Source organism: Lepidochelys kempii, chromosome 7, assembly GCF_965140285.1.
Source record: "Lepidochelys kempii isolate rLepKem1 chromosome 7, rLepKem1.hap1, whole genome shotgun sequence".
NCBI lineage: Eukaryota > Metazoa > Chordata > Testudines > Cheloniidae > Lepidochelys > Lepidochelys kempii.
Window position 1 is genome coordinate 82,229,397 of NC_136386.1, and position 19,916 is coordinate 82,249,312.

General features: G+C 40.5%; 1 protein-coding gene across 1 annotated transcript in view; it reads left to right on the plus strand.

Annotated features, from left to right (window-relative positions):
• LOC140914815 (hexokinase-1) overlaps positions 1 to 15,802 on the plus strand; it is a 68,029-nt gene extending 52,227 nt beyond the window's left edge. Inside the window, exons 15-18 of the mRNA XM_073353512.2 lie at positions 3,318 to 3,501; positions 7,044 to 7,199; positions 11,254 to 11,487; positions 14,057 to 15,802. Of these exons, the coding sequence (XP_073209613.1) occupies positions 3,318 to 3,501; positions 7,044 to 7,199; positions 11,254 to 11,487; positions 14,057 to 14,201 (719 nt within the window). The 3' untranslated portion in view covers positions 14,202 to 15,802. The remainder of the gene's footprint in view (positions 1 to 3,317; positions 3,502 to 7,043; positions 7,200 to 11,253; positions 11,488 to 14,056) is intronic.
• Positions 15,803 to 19,916: the final 4,114 nt, after the last annotated feature.

Consider the following 19,916-nt stretch of genomic DNA (forward strand, 5'->3'; position numbering starts at 1 on the left):
TTTCACAGAATTAATGCAAAAGTGACCACATAAAATTGCCAGTACGTGGTTACCCATTAGTTTATTCTGTAATATGTATCCCTAATTCACTAGTATGCTGACCCACATCTTGCCTCGGTCATGTGGTCTGCCCAAGACAGACTTGTAAAGCAAAGCACACCAATCCCCAGCAGCTGCGCATTCCGCAAGCCTTGGTAAGCAAAGTGCACTGTCCTGCAGCTGTATTCCAAGCAGTAAAACAGCTTTAGAGTTGCCAACCCTCCAGGAGTGTCCTGGAGTCGCCAAGAATTAAAGATTAATCTTTAATTAAAGATTGTGTCGTGATGAAACCTCCAGGAATATGTCCAACAAAAATGACAATCCTACCTGAGATAATGCCACAGGGCATTTTACTAGATTTAGCTAAAATGCCACCCAGGGGATGTAAATAGGTGCATGTGAAATCCCAGAGCTGCTTTTTTTTTTTTTTTAATTTAATTTTCTTTGGGCCAAGTTCTGCGAGATCGAGAAGGCCAGTCACCAAGTAGTTTTTCCCACAGGGAAAGGGAATGGAAGTTGGAAGCCTAAACAGAAATTTTAGATTGCAAAACTCATTCTGTCTGTTGTGAACATTTGTGGTAAATTGCTAGGAATTTCACACCCAGATAGGATTTAGCAAAATATCAAAAACTAGTCGGTGTCACGCAGTTTGGGCACGTTTTGTCTGCAAAACTCTGACTGTGTTATATGCTTGAGTACAAGATTGCCAGGATAAAGGGCAAATTGTCTTTGGAGTCATAAAAGTCTACTTGTATGAATATTCAGTGTTGTAGATGCATTGGTCCCAGGATATTAAGGAGATAAGGTGGGTGAGGTAAATCTTTTATTGGACAAACTTCTGTTGGTGAGAGTGACAAGCTTTTGAGCTTACACAGAGCTCATCTTCAGGTCTGGGAAATGTACTCAGTGTCACACCTGAACAGAAGGTGGAATAGATTCTTTAGCGTAAGTAGTTAACGAACATTTCAAAGAACCATTCAAGTCATTAGAACTCATACAGAAGAATGATAAAAAGACAAAAACATCGTATCACCTCTGGGCGAACACTTTTCACAAAGTGATCGCTCTGTATCTGACCCCTCGGTCCTCATCCTCAAATGAAACCTGCACAACACCTTCAAAAGATGAGCCTGGGAGCTTAAATTCACTTTGCTAGACACTAAAAATCATGGACCGAATAAAGACACTGGAATTATGGTTTATAATAACAGTCTATAACCCATTAACAACCCCCCCCCCAAGCTGTCTTCCCCGTCCCCCCCCTTTTCCCTATGACTGGTGGAGTGTTAATGGTCCCTTGAAATATGTGTCCTTCGAGTGCTTCCTTACGTCCATCCCATGTAAGGTGTGCGTGCGCCATGTGTACTGCTGCTGGAGATTTTTCCCTCAGTGGTATCTGTTGGGCCAGCTCTAGTGCCTCTGGAGCTGCACACTTATGCGCCGGAATAAAGGGCACCACTGGCCCCGCATCCTGTTAGTTCCTCCTTACCACCCCGGATGGTTGCTGGAACAACCTTTTTTGCTGCGGCAAGACTTCTTCCCAGTGGTTTTTGGATTCCATCACCGTCGTCATACTTTAGTGGATATCATTTTTAAAAGTAGTGTTAATGTATATAGTTAGTCCCTGTCATTGAAGGACTTCTTCACTGCAAGGGCTGGGCATGCCCTGGTCACCAGGCTTCAAGCCTTGTACCTACAGTGGCAAACCATGAGTAACCCTCACTCCAGCTCCTTAAAGTGCTTTGGAGAAACCCATGTGAGGGACAAGTGCCAGATCTATCGGGACTTTCAGACCCTGTACTAAAAAGGACAGGGACATTGGGCTGAAGGCTATCCTCATGGAAGCCACCCTCAGACCAGTCTCAGAACCGAGCTGCTGTAATTCGGCACCGAGTACTTTGGCATCGGTGCAAAGTGCTTCCCCAGCATGGAGCTCTTCCAGTGCCAAGGAAGAAGCACAAGAAGCAGCACACCGACAGAAGGCACTCACTGGTGCAGACAAGAGACAAGCGGGGAAAAGGCAGCATAGTGAGACCTGTGCTCGGCCACTCTTTTGCTCCCAGACTGTATCGGCACCATCAACTCTACCTATGGTGTTGAGTCTGGTGCGGAACCCTCCACCGACACCAGGAAGCTACCACAGTGCCAGTGGTCTGACAGTGCCATTGACCTTGGAGGCTTTCCAGGCAGCTAGGGACCTTCTTGCTCTACTGATCCCGCCAACCCCAGTGGGACACCTGTCACTTCCGGTATCTGGAAGCAGGACGGAGCAAGGAACATTGGGCGCCTTCCTGGCACTGGGCCCCCTGGCACCTTCTAGGGGCAAACCTTCCCTGATCCCAGCATCCTAATCTCTGTTGCGTTACCGGTCCCTGGAACCTTGGCACCATATGAAGGTGGATGCAGGTCAAGTTTAATACTGTGATTTTTGGCAGGCTAACTAGAGAGAAAATGGAAACATTAACACGTGGCGTTCTCTTGTATGGGATTTATGGCAGTTGTGTTCTATGTGCATCAGGAAAACACTACCACACGTGAAATGGGTTTCTTTTTTGTTTAGCTGAGCAGTGGGCTTTTTCTGAAAATTTGGCTTTTTCTCTTCTTTCTCAAATTAGAATTGGACAGCAATATGGAGAGATTGCAGCTACAGAATAATTCAAGAGTTAGCCATTAACACTGGCAGGTGTACAATCCCTGTAATTTTCTTTCTTTTTTTTTTTTTTTTAAATTTAGATGGATGTCAGAACTTTGGAAAAATATCCTAATATTAGGCCAAATACTGAGGTCCTTACTCGGGCAAGATTCTTATTGAACCCAGTGGGAGTTTTGGCTTAGTGAGTCAAAGCTAACTAATAACTTCAGGATTGCGATTTTGGCTTCAGATGCACATTAACTAGAGTTGCATGTTAATCTTCTGTCGGATGTTGTGCTGCTTCCCTCTTGTATTAAAAATTCTTAGGAAGCACTAGCCCAATTGGAATTGAAGAGCCCGGGTTCATCTGCTGCTAACTGTGTCCTGTACTGCATAAAGCATGCTCCTCTCTGCCTTCCCATATGCAGTTCAGCCCTGGCCAGCTGGATACTTCTTGCAGAGGAGGCACTGCATCCCTATACCTCACTGTACTAACAAAGGGAGTATTTAGTTCCATCTCTTCATAAGTACTGAAGATTTATTATTACAATATGAAATTATTTTATAAATATGAAAAAAGCAGGTGAAAAAGCTCATAAGGGGTTCTAATGCTTGTTCTGGTATTTAAAAAAAATCTTGTTTTTAGGCACTGGCAGCAATGCATGTTACATGGAGGAAATGAGAAACGTAGAGATGGTAGAGGGGGATCAAGGACGAATGTGTGTGAACATGGAATGGGGTGCATTTGGAGACAATGGATGCCTGGACGACATCAGGACAAGTTATGACAAAGCTGTTGATGATTATTCGTTAAATGCTGGAAAACAAAGGTATTTAATGCTGAATTCTAGCAAGAAATATGTTGCAAAATTTTTGGAATACTGATGTTCTAGGAATAAGTGATATTGCCTTCAGCTGATTTTAAAAGTGGTGTAATTACATCTCCATTTACGGAAAATGGAGGGATTAAGAGGACATAATAGTTTGCACCGTCACTGTCCCCTGTTGGATTGCCCTTGTTCCTGATTTCCCAGATGGATGACTTTCCATCTCTGACAGGTCAAGTGGTTGCAGTTTTTTCTCTTATGTCAACTCTGTGTTGGTCATCCTTGCCTTTGTCACCTCAAAGCTGTTAAACTGTACTGCACTTTGCTTGGGACTACCTTCTCACAGTCATCTGGAAATTTCAGCTACTGCAGAATGCAGCTGTCCGCTTTTTGAATGCGGTGAGCTGTTACATGCCCAGAACATCTGCTCAGAACTCTGTACTGGCCTCTTATTTGTGACCAGTTTAAATTAAAGGTTTTGGTGAGAACGTGGAAGCGGGAGTATGTCAGAGTAGGCTTTGGAACTCTCAGTGCATGGTAACAGGGTCTGCACAATGAGTTAACGCGTGGCAAGCTAGTGCGCTCCAGATTCACGCTGCAGCTTGCTGCACACTAACTCGCTGTGTACACAAGCCCTCATATAAATATACAGTAATTTATAGAAATATGATTGAAGTGAAAAAACACATGAGGAATACGGAGAAGGTGGCAGACTGCCTGGGAAGCTCCAAAATTTGAAGTCCGTAAAGCTTCAGTCACTGAGGGAGCTGGGAGACGGTTCTTTGCAATGACAGCAAAGTGAGCATGGAACAAACTGTGAAAGGAGTATATAATTCAAAGAGTTAGGCACTTGAGAGAGGCCATTTATAGGATACAAAACTGTTCATGGAACTAATTGGACTGTACGGCCCCCTTCCAATGTGAAATGTTACTTTGTACCTAGGTTGGATATAGGATCCAGTAAAATATCAGATTTGCACGAAGGACTGAGAAAGACACTGTCATGTAGTGAATTATTGATTAAACAAAAAAAAAGCAAAATGTACCTTGCAGTGAATTAACAGATGTGGAGCCTGGAGTACTGTGTACAATTCTGGTCACCGATGTTAAAGAAAGATAAATTCAGACTAGAACAGATGCAGAGAAGGTGATCATGGGAATGGAGAGTCTAGTCTACAAGAGGAGACTGGGTGGAATGTTTATAAAGCAAATTAAATTGTGATTGTAGCACAAGTAAATATACCTGTGCAAATCTAGCTAGCACAGATAACAATCATAGTGAAGACTTGGTGGCACAAGCTTTTGCATGGGCTAGCAACCTGAGTACATATCCAGGGTCCCCAGTGTACTAGTGCTGTGGTAGTTAACCCATGCTGAGGCCTGTGCTGCCATGGCTTCACTACTGTTGTTACTGATAATAGCGCGAGTATACTCTCACCCCATCACACCTTTGTTTGCTCTGTAGACTTACCCTGTAAGAGCTTGGCTTGTTTAGCCAAATACAACAAAGGCTGAAAGAGAGGACATGATTGTTCTCTCTGGCCACGTCTACACTACCAGCCGGATCGGCGAGTAGTGATCGATCTATCGGGGATCAATTTATCACGTCTAGTGTAGACGCGATAGATCAATCCCTGATTGCTCTGCTGTTGACTCTGGAACTCCACCAGGGCGAGAGGTGGAAGTGGAGTTGACGGGGAAGCGGCGGCCATCGATCCCGCTCTGCAAGGACGCGAAGTAGGTGATTCTAAGTTGATCTAAGATACGTCGACTTCAGTTATGCTATTCTCGTAGCTGAATTGCGTATCTTAGATCGATCCCCCCATAGTGTAGATCAGGCCTATAAATACACAAGGGCAGGGGAGTAAGCACCAAAGGGGCAGAAGAGCTATTTAAGCTAAAGGCCAATGTTGGCACAAAAACAAATGGGTATAAACTGGCCATGAACTAATGTAGACTGAAAATTAGAAGACGGTTTCTAACTATTAGAAGAATGAGATTCTGGAACAGCCTCCTAATAGGACTAGTGGTGACAAATAACCTAACTAATTTTGAGGCAGAGCTTGATAAATTTATGAATGAGATTATATGATAAGATAGCAGGCACGTGGCCTTCATGACCCAGGAGGTCCCATCCAGTGCTGTGCCCTGTGTTCCTATGTTTAGTTTTAATTATTAAAATAATACTTCATCCTCAGCCAGTAAATGTTTATCCATGTCCATCAGCAGAGCACCTGATAGCAATAAAAATGCTGTTACAAATGAAGAGATGTATATCAGATCCCCTGCTTTTTAAAAGAAAAGTTTATTAATATTTGACCTCAACCCTGCATTGTCTGTTACTGTATTTCTGCTGAGAAATGGGAATTGACCACGGGCTTCTATGTTTGTTTGTGTGTGAACAAAGTGTGAATTAGCAAAATTCTAACAAATTAGTAATTGTCAAATACGTTAAATGTTTGAGAATCATGTTAGCAATTCAACAATAGCTTGGAGAGCTAACAGGAATTGTAGTACTCACATCTAGGGGCAAAACTGACAACTAGTTACAGGAGCAGGGCAAAGAGGGTTGGTAAGCATAGATTCCAATAGTATACAGTAATTGAGTTTGTATAACACCTTTTATCTCAAGAACCTAGCATGATTTGAGTACACCTAATGATACTTCACAACACCCGTGTGAAGGATGAGGATAAATAAAATACTGCTCTGGCTGCGTGTATATCCAAAGAAAGGGGGATCAAATTTAATACAAAAGCGTTTCCTCAGAGAATTCAGTTATTCCTTTTCAAGGTCTGTCACAACTGTTTATTGTACACAACTATAATATTATTAAAGAGCTAGTTTAGGACAGAGATGCTCAAACTTTGCCCAGTTGAGCATGATCTTAGCAACTTGGCCAGAATTCTAAGGAGGCAAAGATAATATGGATAAAATGGAAGACATTTCATTTTCTATAACCTTTAGTACAGAGGCATGTCCTTGAGAAATTGCAAGTCCCGACATGCAATGTTTAGATCAAGATGTGTTGGGTTTTTTTTTAACTCAATGATTTGTTATGCATTTTGGCACATTTGCTGTTGCCTCCACATCTGGACATGTACAACAGATTAAGTGCAGCCAGAAATTGATATGAAATGTTCAGTGATGCAGTATAAATATCTGTACTCTGTACTCTCTGTACTGATGAATTAATCCACAATGAAATCAATAAATAATGATAAGTAAGCTATACTCCTGGAAATACTCATGAACACGTAATATTACATTTATCACTTTTTTCAGAGCGTTACCCAGTAGTTTCTGCTCTTTGCAGAACTCCTCTATGAAAAAAAGTAATGAACTTCCAGGAACTGAAACTCCGCTCTAAACGCACATTGTCTGTGTAACCTACCAACACCGAGGCAGCTCCATTTAATGTTCTAAGACTCCAGTTATGAGAGAGTTACCAAACTCTTCACTACTGTTCTGCATATCCTTGTAAACTAGCTGGATTATATATAAATAACATTCCTTCTGAACTGTACCATTGTCTGTAATTCCAGGTATGAGAAAATGATTAGTGGAATGTACCTGGGAGAAATCGTTCGCAATATTTTGATTGACTTCACTAAAAGGGGATTCTTGTTTAGAGGTCAAATTTCAGAGTCGCTGAAGACCAGAGGTATCTTTGAAACCAAGTTCCTTTCACAGATTGAGAGGTAAGATTGATACACAGTAGAATTGCTGGAGTTGAAATAGTGCATGTCTAATTTAGTACTGGTGCTTGAGGGGAGGAAACTAGGAGTGCAGTTCAACTCTGCTTGTCATTGGAAGGTATCTGTACCATAATCTTCATTGAAGAGTGATGAATATCAGCAGATCGAATTTTTCGAGTATTAAACTGTGATTACACAACATGTGTCCTCATTAACTAAATCTGAACAACTGCTTGGCATTCAATTCTTACTAAAGCACACACTAGTTTGTAAACTGTAAGGCCCTGCTTTTGAAAACATTCATGTATGTGCTTAATTTTATTTGAGTAGCCTTACTGAATTCAGTGTCCCCATGTTGCATGAGTAAAGTTGACCCCTAGGCAAATGTTTGCAGGATCAAGGCCTGAATTGAGTAGATCTCAGATTCTTTGTTGTCAAAACTTATACACATTGGTAACTGTTAAATGGCAGATATGTCAGTGGTCATGGAAAGCCTTACATTATTTGACCTATATCTTTTGTGTATATTTACGTAAGATAGGTGTTACTATTTTCCTTTTCATACTCTGGTGAGATTCAGGCTAATTGCCTCAGCTCGCAGAATTTTAAACTGTTTAACTTGCCTTTATAACATATGTTTAAAGCTTAATCATGTATTTTGGCTTCTTTTACCTTTTCTGAAAGTAAGATCCGCTAGCAATTTAGGAATTCTAACATTTATAAAATGCACCATTTTCCTGTTTAAGTGTCATACAGTAGTTTTACCTGTCCAACTGAATGTGCACATGATAACCTGGAAGGAAAAAAAGATTTAGGTCAGATTAGCAAAACTATTTATAGAGCACAGTAATGAAATGGGAAGTTCACCTTAGAATTATAGGACTTTTACATAGGGAAATAATGGGAGCAGAAATCAGGAGACAGAAAAATGATTTTGTGCTCAAATACTTCTGTAAATACGAGGGAAAATATTTTGTTTTTATTTGTACTAGAAGCCTATAAAGGCTGCAAGAAGAATTCTTTAGAAAGTGTTCTCAGCTCATAAGAGTATTTCCAACTAAGGCCATGTCTACACTACAGTAACTCCTGGCTTAATGTTATAGTTATGTTCCTGAAAAATGCGACTTTAAGTGAATCCAATTTCTCCATAAGATTTAAAGTAAATGGGGGCGGGGGTTAGGTTCCAGGGAAATTTTTTTCACCAGACAAAAAACTATATTTTATTTATTTACACACACACACACAGAGTATAAGTTTTAAAGAAACAATTTAATACTGTACACAGCAATGATGATGATTGTGAAGCTTGGTTGAGGTGGTGAAGTTAGAGAGTGGAAGCGTGTAGGATATTTCCCAGGGAATGCCTTACTGCTAAATGATGAACTAGCATTCGGCTGAGCCCTCAAGGGTTAACACGTTGTAGCCTCACACTCTACAAGACAGCACGAATGGAGGGAGGGGAGACAGCATGGCAGACAAAGACACACACCCTGTTTGTGGGAGAGAGAGAGAGATGCGCATTGCCCCTTTAAGTACGCTGAGCCGACTCCAAGTACATTGCCTTTAAAAAGATCAGGAAGTTGAGACAGCAGCTGCAGTCTCTCTGTCCTGAGCCCTGTCCTGTCCTGTACCCACCCTGCTCTATATGGAGAAGGGGTAAGCGGGGGGCAGAAGTAGTGGGGAGGGGGACACCCTGACATTAGTCCCCCTCTTCCCCCCTCCCCTGCACAGCAAGCAGGAGGCTCCCAGGAGCAGCTCGAAGGCAGGAGCAGCACATGGCAGTTGGGGGAGGGACAGCTGAACTGTCAGCAGTTGATAGCCTGCTGTGCGGCTGCTGCACAGGGAACTTAAGGGGTTGGGGAGCTGATAGGGGGGCTGTTGGTTCCAAGCCCCCACCAGCTAGCACCAACCGGCTGTTCTTCCTGCAAGCAGTGGACAAAGCAGGCGGCTGCCAAACAACGTTATAAGGGAGCATTGCACAACTTTAAACGAGCATGTTCCCTAAATGATCAGCAACGTAACCACGAAACATCATTAACCGGGACGACTTGAAGTGAGGAGTTACTGTACGTCTTATGTTGGCAAAACGTATGTTGCTCAGGGGTGTGAAAAAAACACCCTCCTGAGCGACGTAAATTACGCCAGCATAAATGGTAGTGTGCACAGCGCTATGTCGGCAGGAGAACTTCTCTCGCTGACATAGCTATTGTTGCTCGTAGGAGATGCTGTAATTATGTTGACGGGATTGCTCTCTAGTTGGCATAGAATGGCTACACGAGAGCTCTTACAGTGGCACAGCTGCATTGGTACAGCTGCTGCTGTAAACTCTCTAGTGTAGATATAGCCTGAGTCATAGTGATGGTAATCAAAGATGCTTTTGCTGGTTTTGGTGTTTCATTTTATTGTTTGTAAGTTTTAACACAAAAACAATTTCCTTGTTCTTATTGAATACATGCAGTAGTATGTAATAGTAGAGATCTAATTATTAATCTATACTAGCAATAGCTACTCATTGATTATTTATTTGTATTGTACTATTAGTGCCAAGATAGTATGTTGTAAAGTAATTTGAAGGCCACTTGATGTTTCAAGGAAAAGCATTATATAATGGAGACTTATAAATACTTTTTCTCATGGAAATATCCTTTAGAGGAAATGATGAGGGAAGAGACATGCAAAAAAAATAGTCGTTGAACCAATATTACTTCTAAACAGAATGTGCTGTAATGTTTGCCATGACTCTTTATATGATTATTGGTGCTTGAATACAGCAGCATAGGGTGGAGAAATGAGCTCAAGATTGTGAGACACTCTTGTGAGTCCTAACCTGGCTCCAACAGCAAATACTGGCCAGATGTGCCTATGATGCTTTGGTGGTTCATCCAGACCAATAAGAGGTTCTGTCAATGCCTGCTCTGTAACCTTGGGGACCTCTGTGTTAATGTAGCTATGGTTCAGAGCCCTGATATCAGGAGCATGCCCACAACACAGTGGTCTCACCCTGGCTTTCACCAGTCCAGTCACTCTTTTCAGGGTGACACCCAACAATTCTTCTAGTCCTGAGTCTCCTCAAAACTGTCTCGCCTGCAGTGTCCTGTCCCTGTTGTTGGGTGCTCCCAGAGGTAACACCAAGTTTTCCAGTACACATAACAGCTTGTTAGCCCAGCTGGGTTTATACCCAGCACTGAGATAGCTTGTAGTAAAACTGAGAATAAGCTTATTGACAAAGAACATGGATTTAAGTGATTTCAAGTAAGAGCAAAAGAGATGGGAAAGGGATATAAACAAAACAAAAATAACACTTAATTCTAGCAAGAAGAAGCGCAGCTTTATGCAGTTTCTTGCTCACTCCAAACTGCCAGTATTCTCAGGCCTGTTTTAACAGGAGGATTCAGCTTTTATAGGTACAAAGCACTGTCGTCTTTGTTCTCTCAGGTGATGGATTATTCAAATGTTTCTTCCCCCACCTTATATTACCCCGAAGTTTCTTGTCTCTGTTTCAAGAGCCAGGAAGGCTTCCTGGGTGTACAGACTCTATCCCCCATTGTCATCACCCCCACTTTTTAGCTGGTGGCTTTGTTTACCTTATATGTAAATATACTTTTCATTGTCCTCTGTGATCAAGTGGGTCAGACAAGTAAATACATGTTCCTTTGTCTAGGGCAGGCTGGGATTTATGGGCTGCCTGTCAAACACATTTTAAGGACATCGTTTCATCCTACGTTTATAACTCATTCTACTCACCCCATACATACATCACACAATGGTTTTGGGACCAGCATGTCTCCAGTTTGCATATGATACTTTCCACAACATCTTTCAGATACAGATTATGACAATAGTGTGTTGGGGCAATGAGTTTGTCAGGCCTAATGTGAGTCATGGTATGGTGTGCCCTCTGCTCATTGGCATTCATGGGCTCCTAAGCTCACCGTGCCTCACAGAGGGATTGTGAGAATTTATTAGGTGTAAATTGTTGTATAAATACTAAATATTGTTCTTGTTAAAGGGTTCATTCAGTAACCTGGTCAAACATCTTGTTCTCCTTTCTTTTCAGTGACAGGTTAGCATTGCTTCAGGTACGAACAATCCTCCAGCAGCTGGGCTTGAATGGTACCTGTGATGACAGTATAATTGTAAAGACGGTTTGTGGAGCAGTATCGAGAAGAGCAGCTCAGGTGTGTGGAGCTGGAATGGCTGCGGTTGTAGATAAAATAAGAGAGAACAGAGGATTAGACCACCTGGAAGTAACAGTTGGTGTAGATGGGACTCTGTATAAACTACATCCACAGTAAGTATTATTTTTCTCTGCATCTGTTTGCAATAAGTGCTTCATTGCTGTAGGTTTGGCCTTTCTCTGAAGTGTCAGATACTGGCCTCTGTTAATTAAAATGACTATTCTTCCTCTAATAGCAGGCAAAAACAGAGCTTGAAAAACAATTATGGTTGGAGCTTTATATGGGGAATAAGAGACTGTAAAAGGAATAATAAAGCACAAATAGTTAGCAATAGTATGCCAAATAAAAAGTAATAAAACTCATTAAATAAGTCGGTCAGAAATACAGGCGAGAGCAATAGGGCCATTGAATAGGGAAGAAAACAAAGAATTATTGTTTCCTGAAAAAGAAATGACAGAAGAATTAAATGGTTTCTTTGCATCAGAGTTTGATATTGCAACTTTGGAGGGTGTTTGTGTGTGGTAGTGAGGAAGAACTGTAGAGACTCACATTAATGAAACAGTGGTAGGCAAAAATAAAGGAATACAAAACAGATTACTTCCATGAAAGATATGGCATAAGCTATCAAATAGCTGAGCCATGAACTCCTGCTAAGTTAATAATGGTATTGCAGTAGTGTCTAGATGCCCCAGTCAGGGTTTGGAACACCATTGTGCTAGGCACTGTCCACACAGATGGAATGAAGAGACAGTCTAGAGATGATACAGTGTGTAAACTGCTGTGGATTTGTGAAAGGTAAATTGTGTTGGAAAATGTCATGACTTTTGCAGGGCTGTGAGGAACCAGTAGATTCAGTATATCTCGACAGTCAAATGTGGGCCTGACAGATTATCATATGAAGTATCTAATAGTAGGGGTAGATAATAAATTAATAAAATGCTAGTGATTATCAACTCATGCTTTTTGTAAACATGTAGTTTAGGGTCTAGGTCATATATTGCCCATAACTTGCATATTTTTGAAAATATATATACATTTATGGGTTCCCAAATCCCCTGCTTGCATCACCCCACTCCCTGCTGTGACATTCCGGGGAGGAGAGCTTCTAGGATTACTGTGATATTCCGGGGTGCAGTCCAGACCAATGAGGGGCTGTCAGCCCTGCCCTGCAAACTTGGGTGCCTCATAATGCTTTGTAGCTCCCACCTGAGCCATCCACAACAGCCTTCCAGCATGCAGGTAACACCCTGAGTGTCTGTATATAGCTGCAGCCTGCCAGCCACACATCAGTCACACTCTGGCTTCCACCAGCCTGGGTTACCACTTGCAGGGTGACCTGAACACACTCCCAGTCCGGGTTTTCCCCCAAAATGTCTGTTCTGCACTGTCCTGCCCTCTCCTGGGCAGTCAGACACATTCAGTTCATTGTCTCTCTAAGGGGATCCATATACAACAGTTTGTCTCCCTAAGTGGAGTTACCCATACAGTTCACAACAGTGAATTAGTTTTGATTAAAGAATAAAATAAAACAAGTTTAACTACAAAGGGAGAGGTTTTAAGGTAGTACATGTGTAAGGCATTAAAGTCAGAAATGGTTACAAGAGAAATAAAGATAACGCCCTTTCTAGGACTAAAACTTAACAAACTAGACTTGGTTTCAAGGTGAAGTCTAATACCACATGTTTCCAGTAAAGTTGCTGACAAAACTCTCAGGCCAGGACCAGTGGCTGTTTCTTTTGTTGTCTTAGGTGAAAGAGGGAGAGATGGATAGGGAGAAATATCTTGGGGAGTTTTTCCGCCCTCTTCTATAGTCCAGTCCTCCTTTGAAATGCATTTTTCTGAGGGTTACTCCTAGATAAATTTCATTCCTGCTGGGAGGTTGGAGTTGTGGAGTATTGTGGTGAAAGAGGTTTCATACAGATCTGTTTGTTCCTGCACTCCCCTCCTTGCCAAAAAAATGGCCACTTGATAGGTGATTGCTCATCAACTTCGATGACACCTGGCTAGAGACGTCAGCTTGTTCTTTCTCTTTTAGAGAATGGTAAACATATTTCAGACCTAATTTCAGCTTCTGTTTATAACTTTGTTACTACACACGTTTCATCATGATATTAATGACCACTAAGTTATAAGTTTTCAAATGATACCTCACAAGGCATATTTTGTACAAAGATTATTACAGTAGTGTGTAGGGTGTGACTACAGGGGTGCATTTGGTCACAATTACCTCATAGCAGCAGTGGTGGGAGGCAGGAGCAAGCAGCCCAGGTGGTAAAGACAACTCTTCATCAGCTGTGGGGCTTAAGGGAGCTTCCCCATTGACCTCCCAGAGCCAGTGACTGTATGGAGAGGTAGGATCAACTCCTAAGTCTCAGTCTTGCATTAATGATGGTAGGAGGGAAGGGCAGAAGTTGTGTACGTTCAGGCAACCGTGCTCCCTACAGCTAAGGGGTGGAACTAAATAGTTATCATTTAAACTGCTTTTCCTTTCATAGCTGCCATGGTTATATTGTCTCCCAATCACCTGCACTCTCCAGCAATGTTCTTCATCTCTCTTTATGTGCCTAGCCAGTGTTCAGAATTTTGTTGGACTATGTTCCTCATGCCAGAATCCTGTAGCGATGCTGTCGCCCAGGGATGGATGCTGAATTACACTTACATCCGTATCTGTTTGTTTTGTAGCTTTTCAAGGATCATGCACCAAACAGTAAAGGATCTTGCACCAAAATGCAATGTGACATTCCTCCTTTCGGAAGATGGCAGTGGGAAAGGAGCAGCTCTCATTACTGCTGTGGGATGTAGACTTCGTGATGCTGAGCAAAACTAAACTCCAGAACACTGGCTTTAATTCTGCCTTTCGAGCACTTTCTTATAAAGCAGCGACTCTGTAGTCTGAACTGGTAGAAGACCAGAATTCACTGCTTTATTGAAAAATACAACTAATGACATAAAAAATAGGATACAAACTAGAGTGTGTGCTGTTGATAATATCACCATCTCTGGACCCCCAATCTGCATGTTTCTTTTCCACCTGGTTGGCACATACATTCCCCATCTCTAGGTCATTAAAACCAGTTTATTATTTATGCAGCTGTCAAAATAAGTTATTGTTTGAGATAAAATTACAGCCAAATGATCTACATTAATGAGCTACTTTTACTTCATATGAAATGTATTCGCTCCAGCAGATACTATGTCCATGTTAAATGCACCACTGATATACTGAACATAAAATCAAGGTGTTTATGCTTATAGAAGCAGAAGTAATAATTCCCTCCTGCATTTCTGCCCAATGTTGTTTCACTTAAAATGACTCTGGAAATATTACAGTGTGTCAGCACTGGGTGCTCACGTAACTGTACAGTGGGACTTAGAATATGATTTATTTGCCTCCTTATTTGCTTCCAGTTTTATTATGGTAAAAGTAAATGGCACCGTCCCACAAATCTGGTATCACTGGCATTTCCCATTGCTTCTGTGAATAGTGTTGTGTTATGAAGTACAATAAGTATTGTTTAAAGAGGAAAATCCGTACTAGTAAAATCAAGTGATTGATTGGGGTAATCCAAATCTCTGGACATAGAAATCTGTGGTCCTTAGCAGATTTTGCTGTATTCTTCAGAGTCTAAGATTTCTTGTAAAAGTTTTCTATCCCTTTTTTACTAAATAAATCAGCACACTGCTGCTGTTTTGCTGAATCTATAGCTAAACAGACTGAAACAGCATAATACAGAAATGTAAAATTCCCCTTCTTACTTTAAAGAGTTGTTTTGCTTTGAAGCAAAAAAAAAAAAAAGTTTTAATGTTTAAACACCTTCTCAAAACACAAACACCCAGCTAAAGTTAATGATCCTAGGGAAATACCAGGGTCTGGCTTTGGTTTGGACGTTAAGGAACCACACAAAGAGTGCCAGGCCCAGTTATTCTATGGACTAAAACAACAACGACAAAGATTATATACATACTTCGTATCCCTTCCTATGTTGAATCGATTCTGTCATTGTAAGTATTTAGCCCATCTATTGTTTTTAAATCGAAAAGCAAGTTAAGCCAAGTTACATTAAATAACTTTTGCATGTCACACTTTTTTCCTGCCAAAAAAAAGGAGAGTCCTCTGTAGTTAATTCCTCCTTTTCTACCAAAAATAAATTGAGGTCTCTCCAGCTTGCTCTTCCCTCTTCCTGTGTCACCCCCAAGATTTGGATTGCCCTAGTTATTGGTAACATTGCACTGTGGTTGAATGTTGTAAGGTAACATGTGAGTCACAAATAGTACTTGCAGCTTTAAGTGTGTGTGTCTACCTGAAGAATTGCATGCCTAACTGGTTTTGCAAAGGTAGAAAGTCTTTTTACTTTGCACACTAGTAATAGTTATACTAGTGTTAAGTGATATTTGTGAAAATATTAAACTTTTTTTGATGTGTGTTAACTGGTGTCCCGTGATTCTTTCTGGAAGAGGCTCTGTTGGATGATGGCTTGGTACTTTGCAAAGCTCTGCTGTTTTATAAAGGTATAAAACGTAATCACAGCAATGTCCGAGGTTTTTATATTCCTATGTACTCTATAACTAAGGAGGAGTTCACAGGCATGACAAAGACTAGGCCTATTGTATTAAAGCAAACCTGCTTAGGAATACATTTGGCCAGCTGTTCAGTCCTGGGCATAATAGATGCACCTCTGCAAAACTGCACATACTCTTATGGAGTCCACAACCTCCTTGTTTGTGCACACCATCTGACATTTGCACACCCACATATGTCAGGTAATTACATACATTCACTGGTTTGCATATGCAGTTACCTGATTTGTATGTTGAAATGTCAGTTTGCACAAATGTTGAGCTCTCGCAGGTGTGCCAATTATGCCTCTAGTAGAAACTATATAACTCATAATCTCTGCACAGCTGTCAGCCTGCCAAGGCCCAGGTAGGCATCTATAATCCAAAATGATAGACAAAATAAAGTGAGAAGCTTGCTATGCTGAACAAGGTTTTTGTTTGCTTGTTAGTGTAAGTTACATTTTCTATCATTTTAATTTCACAAGTCTTATTTATGATATCGGCAATCTTTTGGAGATGGCTTGAGCCATAAAATTAGGATCTGACTTTTGAACACTAGTAAATGTGGGTCTGTTTGAATCTGAGAATTTGGTTCAATATACAGAGACTGAATGGCAGCAAAATTCAAATCTGGATCAAAGGTTAGATTGTGAAACCTCTTCCCCTAAAGTTGGAGGTGCTTGGTTATGTGGATTTTTGGTTGGGCCAATCTTCATAATTTATAATAAAATTGGGATGACAATAAGCATGGAGGTGGCTTTGTGTTTATAACAGTGGAACTTTCCCTGTCATGGAGGATAGTTAATATGAGATAAGAAGCCCTAGTTCTTTTCTAAGCAGAAGATGGACGTACGCAGACTTTAATCTCTAAACTGCTTCTTACCCCTGAGAAGGGTGTTAAGAGTGAAGTGCAAGTCTTGACTGTATTTTAAAAAATGTCTTAAATTCCATGTTGACCAAGCACTAATTGAGTTGTCTTACAGTGCATTATTTAAAGGTTTATGGCTTGAAGAATAAAACTATGATCCTTACTTTGTAAGATGTTTGTTATATAAAAATGATCATATAAACCTTATTTCAAGGAAAAAGTGCCATTTACATACCTATGTTATGCTGTCATCTGCTCATACTGCTACAGTTGAGGGTCCTTTAGTGTTTCTCTTACAACGGTCTCATCAGCATTTTAATGTTTTAAAACAAGCAATTTTTGTTCTTTTTAAATTAGCAGAAGGCAAAAATAAAGAGTTTCCTAATTTCTGAAACTGTTTTGTGCTTTTTATTTGTTCATTTTGTTGGAATGACAAGATTCTTCAGACAATTTTTCCTTAATCAATACAACGGACTCCTTTTTTGGTATTTAAAAACAAAAATAACTTTAAATGGCAGTTCTCAGTAACTGGATATTTTAACTGCAGTTTAATATTTAATCATTTCTATATATATTGTGAAAGATTTCATTTATTATTATGGAGAGCCATCTTCTTCTTACCTCATGAATTGCTATAAATAATGTAACCTGCCTTACACTCTACCGTCTTATTGCTGTGCCTACAGAAAGATGGGGAAAGAGTCTCCACTTTCAACGATTGCATCAGTGACGTGACACATCTTACCAGAGATCGTATTCTGATTCCTGCATAGAAATTTAGTGATGTCTTCTAAAACTGAAGAAATTATTCTCCGAATATGAACCAGAAACAGGCTAACAAAAAACATCAGTGATCTGATCCATCAGAAAATAGCTGCAACCTTCATAGCAATACAGGTCAAGGAAGGATGGTGATGCTAGCTCTGCAACATGCTATCCCAGCCCTTCAAGAAAAAGAGCAACCTGACACCCAGAAGGGTAATCTATATCCCACTCTCTCAATACAGCAACCCTTCAGTTTCTTACTAGGGTATTGTAGAGCTGTTTAGTAGGAGGAGAACTCAAGTTAGTCCACCTAAAATGCAAACAATCTGGTTATATGTCAAGAAGAGATGGAAGATGAACTAGCTTTCTGGAAGAATGGACACAGGTCATTGTGGATTCTCCATCACTGACCATTTTAAAATCAAGATTGGATGTTTTTCTAAAAGATACATTCTAGGAATTATTTTGGATCACAATGGTCTCTTCTGGCCTTGGAATCTGAAATTGTTGGTAAGCACAGTAAGTGAACAGTGCTCTCAGTTTAGCTGCTTTTATCAATGCAGGTTAAGGTGTCCTTAACATCCCACCTAGAGACAGTTTAACATCATTTCAGTTAAGTTAACTGGGTCATGTTGTAGCTGAGGAAGGGACAACTAACACAATTGTGAAGAGGTTATAGGATGTTAATGGGGCTTTCCAGTAGTGTTAATCTAACTCAGTTGAAAAAAGCACCTTTTTGCATCATCTAGGGGTAGACCCATAATGATGTGTAACTCAGGCTTGCGATGACTAGGAGCACTGACAAATTTCTTTAGCAGAGAATCTCTCCTAAATTGCTTTTATTTCCTGTAGCAGAAAGAATCGTGATGGTTCTTGTTAAACACAGCTGTCTAATCAATGTGTGTGTGTATTTAGTAGCATCATTATAGGTGGTTTCTTTTCCAGCTCCCATTCATTTTCTTAAAATAATGGTAAACACTTGCATGCCCCCCAAAACCAGCTAAATAATGTCCAGATTAAACATCTTGAATGGTAGTGTACTGTTTAAAACCCCTATTCCTTACTGCAGTTACCCATGTGCTACAGTCTTCTGGGAATTAGTGCCACCAGAAATAGCCTTGTCTGTCACATGTGGATGAGAAATGCTGTCTCTGGAAAAATCAAGCTGTCTAGTCAAGGGGCAGCTGACGAGGAAGAGCTTTTGGGAATTTTTTTAAATCTTTAAAAACAAAAACGAATCTTCGAAAGATGTGGGCAGGAGAGAGACAGTGCCAAACTGCAGTTACAGTGGTGTGAACCCATGGAATTATGGGGTCACACTAGTGTAATTTTTAGCAGAATTTTCTACAGGGTGCATAAGTGGGATTATTAGGCAGATATTGAAGAGGAACCCATCCATTCCCCTACCTAAAACAAAACTGGGAAGGAAAATGATGTCCCTGTCTACTCTTTCAATCTTATTTACAACATGGCTGCATTACTCTTTATTCATTATGGGCCTGATTATAGCTCACTAAAGTCAATAGAAAGAAATCCCATTGATGCAAATGGGGTTTGGACAAGGCCTTAGTAATTCTATTTTTGCGAATGAAGAGATTCTGAGCCTTTAGGGCTTTTCTCACCTTTGGTAAAACTTGGAAGTAACACAAATTAAAGTAGCAAATGAGATTGGAAAATAAAAAATAAGGAAGGGGAAAAGCAAAGTTCACATCCATCCATTCACATTGCACATGATACAAGCAAACCGAAACAAACAAAACAATATCATGCATGTAACTGGATGTGTATATATAAGTATAAAAATATATATATCTGTATAACATTCACTCTCAAACTAGTCTTTTGATTAAATGATTGAAACATATAGTCATTTGTTAAAATGTTTGATATTTCACCAAATTTCTAAAATGGTGGTTGGACAAGTAACTGAAAATCTGAACATTATTCAAGACTGTTGCCTATATTGACTTTTATAAACAGGCAATCAAACTACAGATTAATGTACTGTGTAATGAAATGTATAGCGAGGTCTAAGTATTTCACTAGCCTACTGTTTGTGGGTGTGGATTTTCAACTCTCCTCCTGGAACTACCTTGTTTTCAAACTGCTCTTCAAACACTGCTTGCAAGTGAGCATCTATGATGTCACCGTTTATCACTGTGAATGTTGGGGACCTGGCAGTGCATCAGAAGTCTTTTCTTTGCTTCCCACACACTCAGGGACTCCAGCTAGGTATGTATCCTATTTCCACTGCTTATAGGGGCCTCAGGAAATGTCTTCATATTTTCAGTTGCACTAAGCCTAGAAGTTTTCTTTCTTTCTTTCTCCTCCTTTCTCTTTTCCCATTGCTCC